A 17838-nucleotide genomic window follows, 5' to 3' on the forward strand; every position below is an offset into this window, starting at 1 on the left:
GTCAAACTAGATGACGGTTTTGAAGTCATTCTGTCAAGTTTGACAGTTATTGAGACTCACACTCAATAACTGTCAAATTAAATGACAGACTTCAAAACAGTTAACAGTTTTCTGATATACTACTGATGTTCTAATGATACAAAGCTGGTTGAAAATGAGCAGAGTGTTCCTTTAAGTAATTATGCAATTGCTTATATACAACCATCTCTTGGATTTGACTAAGAAAAGTGAAGTGTGTCTAGATATTATATGGAGGCTTGGATCTTTCCCAAATCTGAGCTGGTGCAGGTTTCTCTGGACTATCTCTTGGATTTGAAGTAAGAGCACTTTGTAATGTAATGAAAATGTATTGTTCTCAAACAGACACATGTCTTCTACGGGGCCAAAGCCTGCTCAGATATACCTGTATTCAGGCGCTGGGCTCTTCACTGCCACCTTGGGTGAGGAGGGCTCCTCTGGGATGGTGGAAGCCGGGGAGATGGCTGAGCACGGAGGACCACCCTGGCTTTTCTCTGATTTATCCGATTTGTCTGATTTATCTGATTTGTCCGATTTATCTGATTTGGAGGAGCGCGACTTGATGAGGTTGAAGAATCCTTTACTCTTCTTCTTTTCTCCGTCCTGAGAATCCGAGCTCCTCATGAAAGAACGTCTGAGAAGAGATTCAAGATGTTTATTGTCACTCCGATGGACAAGTATCTTGTGTGACATTTTTAAGGGTCGTGTGTACAAGGTACAAGGTCAACTTTATTATCCCACAAGGGGAAACTCGGGTGGTCGTCATACACGTGTGCTGCAGTACACACCGTGTACACACTGTACACACCATATACACATACACATACACACATGCACGCAATATCAAAAATATAAAACATCTACAATAGCCTACATAGGTTTAAAAGTTACAAGTGCAAGTGCATAGTGCAAAGTGCATTCTGGGAGTGCGGCGAGCACATTAAACGTGCAAAGACTGTTTTAGAGATTAAACAGCAACATACAATATCCAATACAGTATGTACAGTCCAAACAATATACACAGTTTGATCAATTATTGTGTGTGTGGGGGGGGAATGGGGGGGGGGGGGGCTAGTCGCACTCCATAGAGTACGACATGAATAAGTAGCACTTGGAGTTCATAGGGGGGAAAGTGAATGGGATTTTAGGAGGGATGCACAATATATTGGCAATCATATCGGTATGAGCCGATGTTAGTCATTTTCAAAATTGTTTTCAACAAACAAAAAGTTCGCCCCCCCCAGATTGTTGGCTTGCATGACGCCCCTGCTCAAAGTATGTACTTAACTAACTTAACTTAACCTAACTATTAACTAACTATCCTGTGTGCACAAAATTGTGAGTTTAAACTCCGGCTGACCTACAAAACCTACAATCCGTTACAGAAAAATGAATATGAATGTTTGTTTATTAACTGACCTGTGGCCTCCTGTCATTTTGCAAAAGTGGCCCTGCGGGCAAAGCAAGTTGAGTGTCCTTGGCTTAAGAGTATACTGGAATATGCTGTGCTGGGACAAACATTAAAATCCTTACTTGGAATCCATCTTGGTGACTTTCTTGGAGAAGAACTCGTCCACACCCTCATCCACTCTTCCCATGAGGCCGTTCTGCTCCCCGTCTTGAGATGTGGCATTGCTAATTTGCTAAGAAAGATCAAGAAAGATCCAGTATAACTTCTCTGAATCTTTCTATTCTATAACATTTTCTTCAGACCTTGATTCTATGTGTAGAAAGAAATCTCATACAGAATGAATTTGAAGTCTGCTAACCCAACTAACAATCTTTGGAAAGAAAGAACAACAACATTAATACAACATTATAAAAAAGACATTAATGCCGCATTGGTGTATGGCTGGAGGTGGAAAGTCGCAAACACGTCATCTCCAACCAGTGTTGGGCAAGTTACTTTCAAAATGTAATATACTACATATTACTAGTTACTTTCATTTGAAAGTAATACATTACTTTACAATATTACTTTCTATGTAGAGTAACTTGTTACTTATTTCACTACTTTTGCATTACTTTTACCAAAACAACAGCAGCAGCAGAATGAGATCGCCGCCCCAGAACGATCCCGAAAAATAATTTCAACCGCCTTTAAGTCAGAGTAAACAATCCAACATTCTAAATGTTATTCTTTTCCTTTGTTATTGTCATCTATAGTGGTTATTTGCATAAAAACACACAGCTTGATTAGGAAATTATTGTATATTTTTTAAATATGTGCTTTGATTTAATAAAATGTAACTCAATTTGTAACTTGAGTTACTTGACAAAGTAACTGGTATATTACTGAAATCCTATAAGTAATAAGTTATATTACTGAGTTACTGCTAAAAGTAATATATTACATGTAATATGTTACTTTAGTAATGAGTTACCCCCAACACTGTCTCCAACCTGTGTTCAAGCTTCAAGGCTTCAAGTCACAAAACCATGGATGCTAATAGCATTGGCTATAGAGTACCGCAGGGATGACATATTTTTGTAGGCTTCATCCAGAAATCGCCGCCATTTTGGTTCATCAGTGGAAAAGTCTATGGGGTTTTAGAATGTGGATTTCACTTAAATGAATAGTTAGAACTTACGGATAGAACCTTCAACACATCTACATGTATTTGACATCATCTCTAGACCCTGTGTTTTCCTTCAACTCTTGTAACCTCTCGTTCAGAGCAGTGGAAATCCCACAGTTTTTGCTAATGGAGATAACGTTCACATACCGTTTACCTCAATATTTGAAACTTTGGCCATGTTTAATATTATTGGTCATTATGATTTTTGTACGCAGCAGCTTCTAATAAATTCCATATCCAAAAACTGTAAACAGTTTTGCAGGCATTCATCTAGTTTGACAGTTATAGAGTACATGTACAGACGAAATGAGTCCGGAAGGTCTGGATGTTATGATCCCTGTGGTACACTATATTCAGAGTCGATTTGAGTTAACCTCTTGCAGTGCACCGTAACACGGGCGTAACGTTTCAGATTTTTTGCTGTTCATCTGTCATTAACGTGATGCATTAGGTGGTTAATTCTGAACAATGCTGTTCATGCTACATACCAAATTAATCGTCTGAATCTTGCGCATCGAACTCTGTCTTCGTTTTTCAGATCAGATCAACACAGCGGAAGTTATAGCCGTCTTTGTACAAAGACAAAGACAACATTTCAGATTATTTGGCTTTTTCAAATGGCTTTTTGGAAATCCGCCTAGGTATCTCCCTACAAAAACCACTGCCAAATACTCATGTTTTGTTATTTTTTCATCTTCTTTGAGTTGGGATGTGGCAAGGCCTGTGGCTATGTCTCCATTGGGTTTCTAGCCATAAATACAACAACCACAGGTAACCGTTTACACTCTAAAAGTGTTTTTTATTCTAGGTGAGAATCAACCACTGTGTTTGAGCTGGTGTTACTCAGGGTCAGTAACACATGGAGTCATTCTGACACTTGGAACAGAAACTTCAAAGTCTTACCTTTCAGAAAAGGCCAGGCAGTTGTCTGTAACCCTAGCGGTTCAGCCACAGTAAGCATTTTAGTTTGGGTATGTCGTGTGATGTCATTCATGCACTTAATGACATCACTGGTCCACAATGTAACTTCAGTGGGTTAGTGGCTTTTGGTTCTTTGCCTCCCAGCAGGACTCACAGGTATTTTGCTGGACTGTTTCTTCTTGTTGCGACGGGGTCTCAGCTTGGTGAAGTGGTGCAGCTTCTTGGCCTCCTCAGAAGGCAGCACTCCCATCGCTCCTGACAGGGGCGGGGCCTGAGATGGGGTGGGCGGGGTTTGGGATGAAGTGGGCCTGGCGTCCTCAAGGGCCTTGTCTAAGTCAAACTCCATCTCTGTTGGTTGGAGGGTCATTAGTGGGGGTTAGGTACCCGAAAACCCGGGTACCGTTATGGTACCGGTACCTTTACAACCGGTACTACCGGTGTAGGTAACGGAATATTATATTCAGCCTGCCAAAATATGTCTGGTGTCTCGTGACGACAGATGACGCACGTCACGACTTCACACATTGTGTTTGGCTGTACGTCGGGCACGTGACAAAAATGTCTAACAGCTTTAGATTTAACTAACAAGTTAAGCTACTGATGTTATCGGACATTTGCGCATGTTAATACTACTATCACAAGTTTGATCACAATACAATGCATCGATTCATTGGACAACGATGCGATATTTGCCGGTTATCACCAAATCTGCCACTAGACCATTTCGATATGATTCGATTCGGGGGGCTGCGATCGATAGCAAACGATATGCATTGATCCGAGACGGGAGTGAATATCCTCTCCCTCTTTTTCTTGCGTGCGTTGCCATGTTGCCATGGCGCTTGCATTGTTTGTATGTGGAAAAAGGTGCGCTTAAGGCAAAGGCAAGGAGTGTCCGGTGTCCGCGGTGTTCACGGCAAGACCGTTCTCTCCGCAGAGGCACATCCTTTTATGGTAAATACGGTAGGAGTGCAGTGTCTGCAGAGAGCGGAGAATCCCCCTCCAGGCTCCCGTCCATGTCACATCAGTTCTTCCGTGTGTGATCCTGATTTATATCGGCGAACAATCAATCCTAGTGCAATTGTAGGCTATTTTCAGTTTGTTTTTAGCAAGTCAGTTTGTTGTCTTCTTGTTTTTGTGCCTTGCATTAAATTTTTTCGATCTCAAATCAAGTTTTTATTGACGTAGTAAATTGTAGGCTATTCAGACTGCCAGGCGATGCTCAAAGCCGTTCATTTTGCACTGATTTCGCCCGGTCACTTGGTCAGTTTGTGGAGGCTTCTTCCCTATACAAACCATAGCAAAACATTAGCCAATCATAGCCTCGGAAATTGACTGCACGAGCTCGCGGCGGGCTCCGCGGAGTTACATTTTTTGAGAGGAGCGCAGAGCTCCGTGCAGTCCCTCCGCAGAGCTTGTGCGGAGCGCCGCGCTCGCCGCACAGAGCCTCCGCTCCGCGAACACCGGACACTCCGCAGTTAGTATAAATGAGCTTTTAGGCAGAAATGGTGACACAGACGTGGCGTGGGGTCACAAAGCTGAAATGTTGTTCATCTTTCTAGCAAAGCATTTCAGACTTGAAAGCAGTGTCCTGTCTGAGGTCAAATGCAAATAAACTAATGTCACATGATCAAATGTTTCATGTCCTCTTTAAAACATGCAACAAGCAAATGACAAAATCATAAAAAAAGTGAACTGAAAAAAAAAAAAAAAAAAAAAAACCTCTTGCTTACCAAAGACACGAGACACTGGCCTCAGCATTCTGCTGTGGATGCTCTTCCTCTTGGATTTAGGAGTCATCTGAAGAGAGGAACACAGATATTACCATTTTATTTCAAATGAAACTGTTATGTGGATATGTGAAAATGTTGGTATATAAAGTGCCTTTTATACTGTCGTTTTCTTTGAATTGTTCTATGTGTTTGTCTGTTCTTTCGATGGACTGTGTGTCTGCTAATAAAAGTGGATTGATTGATTGATTGATTGATTGTTAACATAACCCTGCGACTGTCACTCCTTTATTTGGAGAGGACTGGACGAATGTTGAGGTTTTCACAAGCTGCACAGGCATGTACAGTATACACTTCTTCATGTTACGGCCCCTAGACGCAGGGGGAACATGGACAATCTCCTGCTAAAAAGAGAATTATGGTGGATTGACTTTTTGGGCACCATGGCACCTATTGGACTCAATGAGGACTTTGATGTGAGACCTCTGTGCTGCACACTCATATCCCAGTTGTTTTTGCCTTTTATTTCCTTTTGATACAAGACTGTATGGATGAATGTTCTCTGTGAGATACTTAGAGGGCCGAGCTGACTGATGGCGTCCAGTTCTAAAATATGTTCTAAAATATGTTCATACTCTATAGATATACTGTGCAGTGATTGCTGTGTAGAGCTATTGTATGTTGAGTTTTATTCGGAGCGCTGAATAGGCTCTGCCACCATTTTCCTTTTCCTTAGACTGTGATTTATGCTTTGTGAAACTGCTCTGTACCTGGGTCTGCCTCCACACCACTAGGCGGAGACAAAGACCCATGAAAAACGCCTTTTTTTTTTTTTTTTTTTAATGTTTTTTCCCCGATTTTTTTATCCCATTTTATCCCCCATTAGTGCTCGCTTGATTTCTCAATCCTGGTTGCTACTCCATCCTCTGCCGATCTGGGGAGAGCCGAGACTGGCTCCATGCTTCCTCCGAGACATGGGCAGTCAGCCAGCCGCTTCTTTTCACCTGACAGGGGAAGCTTCACCGGTAGGACATAGCACGTGGGAGGTTCACGCTATTCCAACCGGTTCCCCTCCCTCTGACCAGGCGCCCTTAACGATCAGAGGAGGAACCACATCAGCAACCAAGATATTGCATGTTTTTGTGAAGGGGGTTCCTATATGAAGGAAACCCCCGGGAGGCACGGGGAGAACATGCAAACTCCACACAGAAAGGCCCTTTTGACGACCCCACCCGGGCGGTGGGCACTCGAGGACATGCGGACGGGCACGCATTCCTTCAGCGTTCACATCGTCCCAGGTGGGAATCGAACCCACGACCTTCGAGCTGTGAGGCGATAGTGCTTACCACTGCACCACCATACCTGCCCAAAAAAAAAACGCTATTTAAGCACTTCCTTGTAAATGTATTTTTCACTGAACCAGGCCGAAACTGTTTGTCTTAATAAATGTTGTCCACCACGGGAGCTATCTAAAATTGTGTTGCGAGCCCTTTTTTTCATTTGATTGATTGTTAACATAACCCTGAGACTGTCACTCCTTTATTTGGAGAGGACTGGATGAATATTGAGGTTTTCACAAGCTGTACAGGCATGTACAGTATACATATTATGTATATAGTATGTATATATAGTATGTATAGGCATGTACAGTATACACTTCTTTTTTTATCAAGTAGTAGACTAGCACATGCTTCCTCCGCTTCTTTTCACCTGACAGCGAGGAGTACCTGTGTACCTGGAACAAACCTCCTGATGATAGGTGCTCCAGCTAGAGCTAGTTTCAAATCAAGACTTAAAACGACCGACCAGAGGAGGCGCTAGTGCAGCGACTGGGACACATACCCTTAAATCTGACTTCCCACCCGCAGACACAGCCGATCATGCCTGTATGGACGCCCGACCAAGCCGGAGAGAACCTGCGACCCTCGTGTTGGTAGGCAGGGAATCTACCGCTATACCAATCTGGGAACCCAGAGTCTATTTTTATTTGAAAAATAGACTCTGGGACAGCAATGAGCTATTGATGATAATAGAAAAAACTGCATTCAATGAAGGGAGTGTCAGCTAGCAGCTGGCCAGGCTGTGGGCCAGACAGCACAGATGGTAGACTAGATGGCAGATGGAGAGGTCGGGAGAAACAGGTCAGACACTGACAGCTTTAATAACAGAATCTCAACTGCTCAGTCATTCTGCTTTAACAATTAATCGGATTGATTAAATGGTACGTTGCTGCTTTTATGTCATTTTACAAAGTTCCAAATGAATTCTTGAATTATTTTGTTAAGTAAATAAGTTTGTGAAGTAAATAAAAAGCATTTACAGACTACTTTAGCCGGGATATAAATACACCTTGAGATTTTGAGTTTTCTTTCCGACAATATGGGAAGCTCCGCTCTAGCTTAGAAAGTGAGCTTTGGAGAGCTCGTCAACCACGGACTAGTGGTCTACTAATTTTCTGAGCTTCAACTTGAAAATATTTTTGGGCCCACTAGAGGGCAGTGGCGGCACATGAGACTTTGAGATGAGGGAACCAGGCAATGCTAACACACACGTACACGCACACGCACACACACACACACACACACACACAACTGTACCATGCATGAGTCCAGGTCCTCCAGCCTCTCGACCTCCAGTATCTGGGGCTGGGGCCGTTTAGGAGCCTTCTCCTCTGGGACGTCCAGGTCTATACACTCCTGCTGCACCAGGGGGCGCCCTCGACGCACCAGGTGCTCCGCCTACAGGGAGGAGAGAGGAAAGGAGAGGCGAACGGCTGTTGTTGTTGTTGTGTTTACCATTAATAGATGATAGGTTTTTATAAATGTAAACGTTTGTACAGTTGTGATCTAAGCCAGTGTTTGCCAAACCCGCGGTTCGCGGACCGGTGCCGATCCGCAAAGCATTTGCTGCCGGGCCACAAGGAAAAGGGGGGAAAAATGGAGAGAGAGAGAGGGAGAGAGAGAGAGAGAGAGAGAGAGAGAGAGACAGAGAGAGAGAGAGAGAGAAAGAGAGAGAGAGAGAGATAGGCTATTTGTGCGCAATGACCGTGGTTTGGTCTGTCTGTGCGGTGTTGCCAGCCTCCACTTTCAGCTGCCTGAAGCTCTGTTCAATGAGTTTGCAGAGATTCGGTCAGCCAAGGAGCAGGGGAAGAGGATATGGCAGGCTTAGTGGTGAGAGGGCAGAGAGAATCAAGAGCAGAGGAGAGAGAGGATAGAAGAGTGGTGGAAGCCTCGTCAGCAGACAGGAGAGAGAACTGCCCGGCTGAGGGACGCAAGGAGAGGATGGCAGAAGAGAGGGAGTTAGGTGAGAGAGTTTTTAGGTTGCGTCGGGTGGTGATAGAGTGAGGGGGTTGTGGGTGGGGAGGGAGATGGGAAGGTGGTGGTCAGATACAGGAAGGGGAGTTGCAGTGAGGTTGGAGGTGGAGCAGGATCTGGTGAAGATCAGGTCAAGGACGTTCCGTGCTTTGTGAGTTGGAGGAGATTGAGAGAGGTAGAGGTCGAGGTCAAAGGTAGAGATGTTGGACTATGTGTTGTATTTTGCTTTGCTACGTATGTCTGTTTTTGTGTCTTTGCGATGAAAAATGTGAAATGTAGACTGCGTTTATGTCCTACATCTTGTTTAATCTTTCTTTCTTTCTTTTAAAACTTACTTGACAAAAACAAAAGAAAATCTGCAAAATAAAATGCAGAATTATGCGCGTTCCCATCCACTACTAATACTATTATGCAAATGTTAGTGCCTTGCAGGCAGACGTGTTGCAGATACGTGCCCATTGTCTTGCATGCAGCGTCCGAGCTGCCTGTAAACTTATAGTTTCTTTATCCACAAAGCTACACCATCAAATGGATTACCAGGTGCCACTCTTCAATTCAGCATACATATAATCCAACCAGCATTTACTGTAAGTCAATAAAATGTCAATTGTAGAAGTGAGTCGCCTGTTAATCCCAGTCTTCAGTTAAAACACAGCACGACAGGTGGTCTAAACCTTAATTCACATTGTGCATAAATATGTGCTGCATTTTTACCTTAAAGGACGGCTTTACCGTGGGGAATATGAATATATATTAAATCTCACGCCCCTAAGGTTTTCGAATCCGTTGAAATTTTTGAAATTGGTGCTTCCCTGCCTGACCTATCAACCATCTCTCACATATTTTTCGGGCCAGCCGACGCGTTACACGTCATCTGGCCCGAGTCCGCCTTGCGGAAGTCGAGCGCCTATGAACTACAAGTGTTGTGAGCCATGTTCCCGCCTCTAGAGGTCCTCCACGCCCCTTCAGAGGTCTCGAAGAAAAGCAAAAGGCAGCCATCTTGTTCAACCGCCTAGCCTGTGGTAGCTAGGTTAGCTTTCCATAGCTCCTTGCAAAGAGACCATTATCTCTGGAACGGAAGCACGGACAGACACGGGACTGGCGGCATTGGAAAGCTCGTCAAATTTTACATCTAGTAGTAGGTGCGTTGAAGTAACGAAATCAACGCTGAGCAATGTACCCGATTTTACACATTTTTACATGAATTAGTCACAACATCAAACTCCTACAAAAATGCCTTAAAATGCATGAAAATTTTTTTATGAAGACATCTCCGGACATATATACTACCGTTTAAATTTGGTGCAATTTGGAGGCATTTTTTTTTTTATGTTTTGTAATTTTTTCTTCTTCTACTAAATCTTTTTATGTCGAAGCCTTCTTCTTCTTCGACTTTTATGGCGGTTGGCAAGCATATATGTGCATTACCGCCACCTACTGGAGTTTGATATCAGCCAAATGCCTGAGGGGTGGGCCTGAAAACGAAGGCCACGCGAGCCCAGTGCATTGTGGGAAATGTAGTATTTCGGGTGCCCGCACCCGCCCCTCCCCTCCACCACCCCCCCACCTCACACAGAGTGCATTTCTGGTGATATCTCTGGCGGGAAACAACCAATTTCAAAAATTTCAACGGATTCGAAAACCTTAGGGGCGTGAGATTGAATATATATTAATATTCCCCACGGTAAAGCCGGCCTTTAAGCCTTTGTCATTTTTATGGTCAGGATGTTAACTTTTCACAGTAGGCAAGGCAACATGAAAGGCTTGGTTTTTGAATGGAGTTTGGTTAAGATAGCGGAATATTTGCTTAAAGACCCCCTAAAGTCAAAAATCAGTTTTTCTTCTTCAGCTTCACTGTGCTGAATGATGTCTGTACAGAGTTTGACACTAGAAGCTGTTTCCACAATCTTTTGTTGAAAGTGGAACGTTTCTCTGAACTCACTGAAAAGGCAGTTTTCAACAAGCATGATCACGAATCCTGGAGCCAATCAACTGCAGATAGTCAGGAACCCGAGTTGGGAGTGAGAATGTGTTGAAAGCCTGCGTTGTATGCTGTGATTGGCTAGATAGCTTCTAGATCACCCTGATTGGTTGCTTTGGATTTTTTTTAATGAGGCAGAAGTAGGAGAAGTCATTTTAAGGATTTAAAAAAGATAATTTAACCATCAGACACAAATTATTCATAGTAGAGTATTTTATATACATCTTGAAACTAGGGGTGCACCGATCACGTTTTTTGCCACCGATCACCGATTGCCGATCACCTATGAGAAATATCTGCCCAACCGATCATCGACCGATCACCGATTACCGATTACCGATCACCGATATATATATATATATTTATTTTATATTTTGTAGGCTAAAGGAAACTGCCAACATGAGACAGATGGGAGTTCAACCGTTTAGTTGTCAGTTCTCTTCAGTACAGTACAGCAGTATAGGCTTTTTACAGCATTATGACAGGAATAGTAGGATTGTGTGTGGTCTGGAAAAAGGAGGCAATAAAATATACAAACAGGTCAGTAACCAAGCTTGCTGTTATATAGGCCAATTATAGTGATAATTAACAACTAATAATATATAAATGATAATTAGGTAAACTGTAAGTCAGTTACTCTTAAACACCAGTCTTGAACCATGACTAAAGCCAAAGAGCTCCCACTCATAGAACCGGGGTTATGCACAATAACCGTCATACATTGGGATCCGCATCGAACGAACATCAAAACGACCCGCCCATCGAGGCCGAGTTACAGTGTTATAATTAGCAGCACTATGAGTGCGATCTACATAATGGTGACAGGGTTACATGACGGGAGAAACAACAGAATCACAAGCTACACACGAGGGATTAGAACATGTTCAACTGTCCAAAGAAAGGAAGAAAGTCCGTCTGAATGGAGCGCACATCCACATAGCAGCACACTTTCGCTTCCTTCAAAGTGCCCGCGGGAACATCAATGCTTGCGTGGAAATTGTCTGTGTGTGCGCGTGCACTACCCCGACTACCACGTTAATCTGGGACTTTAATACACACGGATTTAACAGCATGCAAATGCCTCGGTAGGCGGGAGGACTGGAGGTAACTTCTCTCTGCTGAGTCTGCTCTAATCACCAGCTGATTTGTGTGATTCAAAGACGCAAGGGGTGTGTTGACAGTCTGGTGCGGTGTGTGCATGGAGGTGAGTACACTGATGAAAGCAAAGCGTGTGCTTTGCAACACAATGATATAAACGTTAGAGCACAATATGAAAGTTAAACGATAGACATTGAAGACATGAAAATGGGCTGCCTCATGTTTCTCACGTGCAGCATGATCGGCTATGCGATCGGCAACATTAAAGGAATATCGGAAACAGCAGATCACATATTTGAGGTCCAAATCGGCCGATACAGATTGCGTGCAGATCGATCGGTGCACCCCTACTTGAAACATGACTTTAGGGGGGTCTTTAATCCGTTTCCAATGCACTAAATCACATTTACCTTTTATCGATACACCAACTTTTCCACCTCCCCCAAGCGTAAAAGCGTTTTTGCGATATTTTGATTTTCCCCCCCCCCCGAATCTTGCAATGTTTCCATTCAGGTTTTTGATGCGCAAATGGAAATTTTGCATTAATACAGGTAGATGGAAAGCCAGCAGTGCTGAAGGCTTTGGTGATTCTCGTCTTACCAGGGTGAGTTGTGACCTGGAGAGAGCTTCCAAGATCTCATCCACGATCCGGTCAGACAGGAAGGACGCTAGACTGAGCTTCACCTCACTGAGAGAGAGAGAGAGAGAGAGAGAGAGAGAGAGAGAGACAGAAAGAGAGAGACAGAGAGAAAGAGAGACAGAGAGAAAGAGAGACAGAAAGAGAGAGAGAGACAGAAAGAGAGAGACAGAAAGAGAGAGAGAGACAGAAAGAGAGAGAGAGAGAGAGAGACAAAGAGGGGGGGAGAAATATTATACAAGAGTTCAAACGTAGAGCACAGAGATGAAAAACAAGCACAGATCCACAGACGATAGATGTTATATAGTTATTATTATTATTATTATTATTAATCATTTTATTCTTATTATTATTAGACCCACAGATCGCGTGTTCAATTCAATCCAATGCACTGAAGCATCACAACAGATATCTGAGAAATAATTCCACTAAGATCATTTAAATAGCACAGGCAATAACATGACCTAAGGGAAGACGTGGCTGTATGCAGTGTTTCCCATACATAAAGGAATTTGTGGCGGGCCGCCACAATAATATTTGGACCGCCACAATAAGATGTTGACCAAAAAAAAAAAAAAAAAAAAAAAAAAAAATTTTTTTTTTTTACAGTGCACCTGAACGCAACATGCAAGATATCCGCTGAATAAGTGTCCAATAAATGTTCATGTCATTCTGGCCAATACTTCTGTTATAGCTTTTCAGTCTGGAATATGGAATATCTTTCAATAATCTATGATTTAGCTGCTAAATTGTCAAATACCGCCATCTGCTCGCTACCCAGGCACTTATGTATGTACTTAACCCAACTAACTTAACCTAACTAACTATCCGGTGTGCACAACACTGTCAGCCTAAACTCCGGCTGACACCCCAAAAACCTACAATCCGCTACAGAAAAATGTATATTGTTTGTTTATTAACTGGCCCCTCGCCTTCTATCATTTCACGAAAGTGGCAAAGCAAGTTGAGTATCCCTGACCTATAGGGAGAAATTTAGTTTGTCATTGTAAACCCACAGCACAGTAATGATGACATGTTCTTCATAGATCTAGCCTTTTAATTTTGCTCTTAAGCTTTCTCAAAGTACATCAAATTCATGCATTTTACTTTAAAATGTTTAAAAAAATCTCGCGGGGGGGCTTGCCCCCGCACCCCCCTAGGGGGTCTGCGGTCCCCCACCACAAATTCTCAAAATCCTGTGGGAAACACTGTGTATGTAAATGAATGAATCGATGCACATGATTAAAATACATAGTGCCAACTGAAGTTATGGTTGGCACTTGGCACTATGAGGCTTATTATGGTCTGGTTCACACTGGAGCATGGAGGCTGATTTATGGTAGGACACTCGACACCTTTATATTGTGGCTCAGTCCTGGGCCCCTTACTTTTCCTCACTTTCAATATGTAATAACGACGCATTATGTAATAATATGCGCAATATGTAATAAATCGCCTGAACGCAATATGTAATAAAGTTTGACGCATTTTGTAATAAATGTATTACATATTGCGCAAATTATTACATAATGCGGGGGCTGCACTTTTTTTTCTGGTTGAAAATGGAATAAGTGACGCATTTTGTAATGTCTGTATGCAGCGTAGCGGTCACATCAATATACAGAGCAGGTACATGCGGAGACTTTTCTAGCCCATAATGTCAATATACTTAGCCAATAAGTATGTAACATACACAATAAAACGACCAGGAGTGTCTTCATTCATTGTAGAATGCAAAGGACAAGTAACTGGCTCGTTAACTCGCATTCCAGGAATATGGAATATCGAGGCTCTCCGCCTCGGGGGGGGAAGGAGGCTGTGCACCCCGAGGCAGTCAGCTGTCTGGTCCTCTGCTCTGGGGCTCGCACATTGAGTCAGCCAGCGAGTACGCAGTGCACACCACTGTATTTACATTATAGAGTACGCAGTAGGGATGGGCATTTCTAGCAAAAACACTATTCGAAATTCGCTGGCCAAAGTCGACTTTTAATCGAAATTCAAAAAAAAAAAAAAAAAAAAAAAAAAAAAAAATTGTGAGTGAAATGTTGCATTGTCTCCCCTGATTCTAAGTTTAAAGGTCCTTACACATCAAGAGCAATGCGAATATACGGCACGAAATTCCAATGCGAGTTTTGACCCACCTGTCAATCACAGCAACAGATGTGTACACGTCGGAAGCGAATTTCTGAAAAATCGACCGTGGTTCAAAAAAATAAACACCACAACAACGCTGAGCGAAACTTCGCCGTTGGTATGCACTAGGGGTGTCACGATACACTCAGTTCACGATACGATACGTATCACGATACTGGGTTCACGATAACGATACGATACGATACGATTTTAACAATATTTTTTAAAACTTGAATAATGACAATATATGACTGGAAAAGTAGTATTTTATTTGAAATGCACAAATACAAAACATGCTGTTGTGGGAAATTGTTATTACAATAACAACTAGAAAAAACATGAGATTGGAGATAAGGCTTATCTTGAAATAGAATGAGTTACACCGTCACTTAGATTTACTTTGAACTAAAAGGTTTCTCAGCAGTATAAATTCTCATTATGCATCTTCAGTTTTTCTTTAAACTCAAACAACAAGACTTTTCTTAGTCTATTTTTTATGCATCTTCAGTTTTTCCTGTCAAGTAAACAGTTTTGCCAGAAACTCAATTGAATGGTTTCTCTCCTGTATAACTTCTCATGTGTCTCTTCAGAGACTTGTTCAACTGAACTACTTTCCACACATTGAACTTCAACAAACAAAGACGTTTCTTTGTCTATTTTTGAAAAAAAAAAAAAAAAAAAAAAAAATTTTTTTTTTTTTTTTTTTTCACGATATGAGATTTCATCTCAACGATACATATCGTGACGTTTTACTATCGCGAAATTTCGTGGGACGATATATTGTGACACCCCTAGTATGCACGGTTGCATTGACTGATATAGGTTCAGAAAATATTATTGACGTGCGAATTAATCGCACGAAAAAAACGCTCCCGATGTGCAAGGACCTTAAAGGAGGACTTACCCCCTAGATATGTATTAGAACAGTGATTTGAAAATACCTATGGAAAAAACCAAGAAATGACATATACTCTTGTCTATACTAGACTCTTTGGCTGTGTTAAGTCAAGATTTTTTTTCGGAAATCGACGCCATTACAGTTTGCCTACTGCCTCAAAAATAATTTATTTGAGAGGGGCGATATCTTTATAAATATCAACAATTAGCCAACGCTGGTGGCCTGTATGGAAACAGAAAATCCTGAAATGGTTGATAGTTATATCAATTTGGCCATTCAGTGGCGAACTAGAAATTTAATTATTTTTGTCCCATTTTGTCCCATGTGTGTGTGCGTGGCTTGCATGTGGCTTGTCTAAACTTACGTTAAGAGCCTCGCTGCTCGCAGCACACAGCACACAGTGAGGACAAACCTCTCGCTCTGGGGTAACACAATGCGAGATTTCTCCACGTAATTCCCTCGTCTAACTAGAGATAAACCGCGCAATGAAATCCGTTTTTAATTTGCGTTTTGGGGCTTTTCGTTACAACACCTCTGATTTTTCCTCTCAGGGCGCAGGAGGCAGCGCAGAGCTCTTCTCCTCCACACTGTTCCCATGCGAATCCCCCCGAGCAGCACACACACACAGACAGAGCCAGTCGCTCTGCTCTGCTGACTTGATTTCCATAAAAGTTGGCGTTGCTTGTACACAGTGATGATATTATATTAGCCGATATGTTTAGAGAAGCTTTGTCACATTGTCACGTCGTAGTATAGCGTTATATTTTACATGTCCGCTAAACTGCGACGAGATTTGTTTGCTGAAATGTCAGACTGTTGAAAGCCCCCGCCTCTCACTGCTGGTGTGTGCTGCTGCCGCGCGCCCCCGCGGGTGCATGAGAGAGCAGACTGGCCGAGAGAAGTGCTTCTGAAGTCGGACTGATAGCCGCGGAAATGTGCTCTCTGTGCTCTGAGCACAGAGCTGCTGCTGCTGCTGCTGCTGCTGCTGCTGCTGCTGCTGCTGCTGCTGCTGCTGCGCGCGCGCCCGGAGCTTGGTGCTAGTGCATGAGGTTACAGTACGACTCTCTCCCGCCCGCTCCCGCCTGGCTGGGCTGGAGACAGTGCTTCCAACTCGGACTGATAATATAAACATCATCATTCGAGCTTATCCATGTAAGATATTAATAAAGTAGTGACACATTCAGCAGGAAACTAACTATAATTAAGACATGTGCCAACTTTGACGACGTTTGGTTCAGTATTTTAAGAGCAAACTTCAATAAGAATAGGCTTGGAGTTCTGAGGAGCCGAAAGGGTACAGGGGGGGTAGGGGAGTAATTATCTTGAAATCCCATAGTCTTTGGGGGCACTGTGACGTCAGTGTGCCCCTAATCTCCCATTCATTTGAGAAAAAAAAAAAAAGCAGTGTTGGACCCTTAGAGGGCGCTTATGCCAGATATGCTGCTGAAAAATGATACAAATGGTAAAATGGCAACAGTTTGGTGTCAAATGTGGAAATTCTGACCAGAATTCTTCACACATCACCCCCAAAGTCATATATATTGGTTAAAAGCTGAAAAAAAGTGTTTTGGAGGTAAGTTCTCCTTTAAGGCTTTATTAATTAATAGAAAAAGCTTCTGCTGTGGAGTTTTAGCTCAAACAAGCATTGCACCACTGAAGTAAAGAACATGTTACATGACATTGACATTTTCGAAAATAAAAAACAGTTTTGACAATCATGAGTGGTTCATTAAATATTTAGTAGGCTCAGGTCTGAGTGCCAAAGGGGTGCCAAAGTCACCCCCTCTCCCTCTTCATGGGATTTCATCTGCCATTCATTTTTCCATAAACCTTGCTTAAAATGCTTATACAAATTGTTTTACTTGCTCAAACCAAGCGATTCGACTATACTTAGAATCAGGGGAGACAATGCAACATTTCACTCACAAAAAAAAAGAAAAAAAAAAGAAATTACATTTTTTATTTTATTTTCGAATTTCGACTTTCAATAATAAAAGTCGACCTTGATAATAACAACGATTATTCGAAAATTCGAAATTCGATGCCCATCCCTAGTACGCAGTGCACACCACTGTATTTAGATTATATTGTGTTTGTACATGGACCGTTATTGAAACGTGGCCGGTAGGGTTCAGATTTGTTTCACCGGGAATATGGCATGATAAGGAATCGCATCACCTGGAAATACTGTTGTGAGTGTCTGTCTCACTTCACCTGCCTTCTCCTCCCCGTCAAAAGTGCAAGCGAAGCAGGAAAAGATGTTCTTAAAAGGCTGTAGGCTAATTTGTAACACACCCTGGCACACACCTGATCTTGTTGATGATATCCACCCCGGCCTGCTCCAGCAGGGTCTTGGTGACGAAGCTCTTGGGGACGAGCACCTTGGAGCTGCTGGCCTGGACCAGCTCCTGACGCAGGCTGAGCTTCTTCATCACGTGAGGACACACATCTTCTGCTGCCCTCACCATCATCTCCAACAGAGCCTACAGGAGAGACAAGACCAGGGCTGAGTGTGTGTGTGTGTGTGTG

At 42.7% G+C, this 17838-nt stretch overlaps 1 protein-coding gene across 1 annotated transcript in view; it reads right to left on the reverse strand.

The window, feature by feature from the left end:
* LOC310799907 (F-actin-uncapping protein LRRC16A-like) overlaps window positions 1-17838 on the reverse strand; it is a gene marked incomplete at both ends in the record, with an annotated part of 126622 nt that overhangs the window by 11598 nt on the left and 97186 nt on the right. Inside the window, 7 exons of the mRNA XM_083662515.1 lie at window positions 404-652; window positions 1552-1661; window positions 3673-3866; window positions 5252-5318; window positions 7828-7986; window positions 12242-12329; window positions 17617-17792. Coding sequence (XP_083518641.1) covers window positions 404-652; window positions 1552-1661; window positions 3673-3866; window positions 5252-5318; window positions 7828-7986; window positions 12242-12329; window positions 17617-17792 — 1043 coding nt within the window. The remainder of the gene's footprint in view (window positions 1-403; window positions 653-1551; window positions 1662-3672; window positions 3867-5251; window positions 5319-7827; window positions 7987-12241; window positions 12330-17616; window positions 17793-17838) is intronic.

The sequence above is a fragment of the Poromitra crassiceps genome (genome assembly GCF_964638095.1).
Source record: "Poromitra crassiceps genome assembly, chromosome: 29".
In the NCBI taxonomy this organism is placed as follows: domain Eukaryota; kingdom Metazoa; phylum Chordata; class Actinopteri; order Beryciformes; family Melamphaidae; genus Poromitra; species Poromitra crassiceps.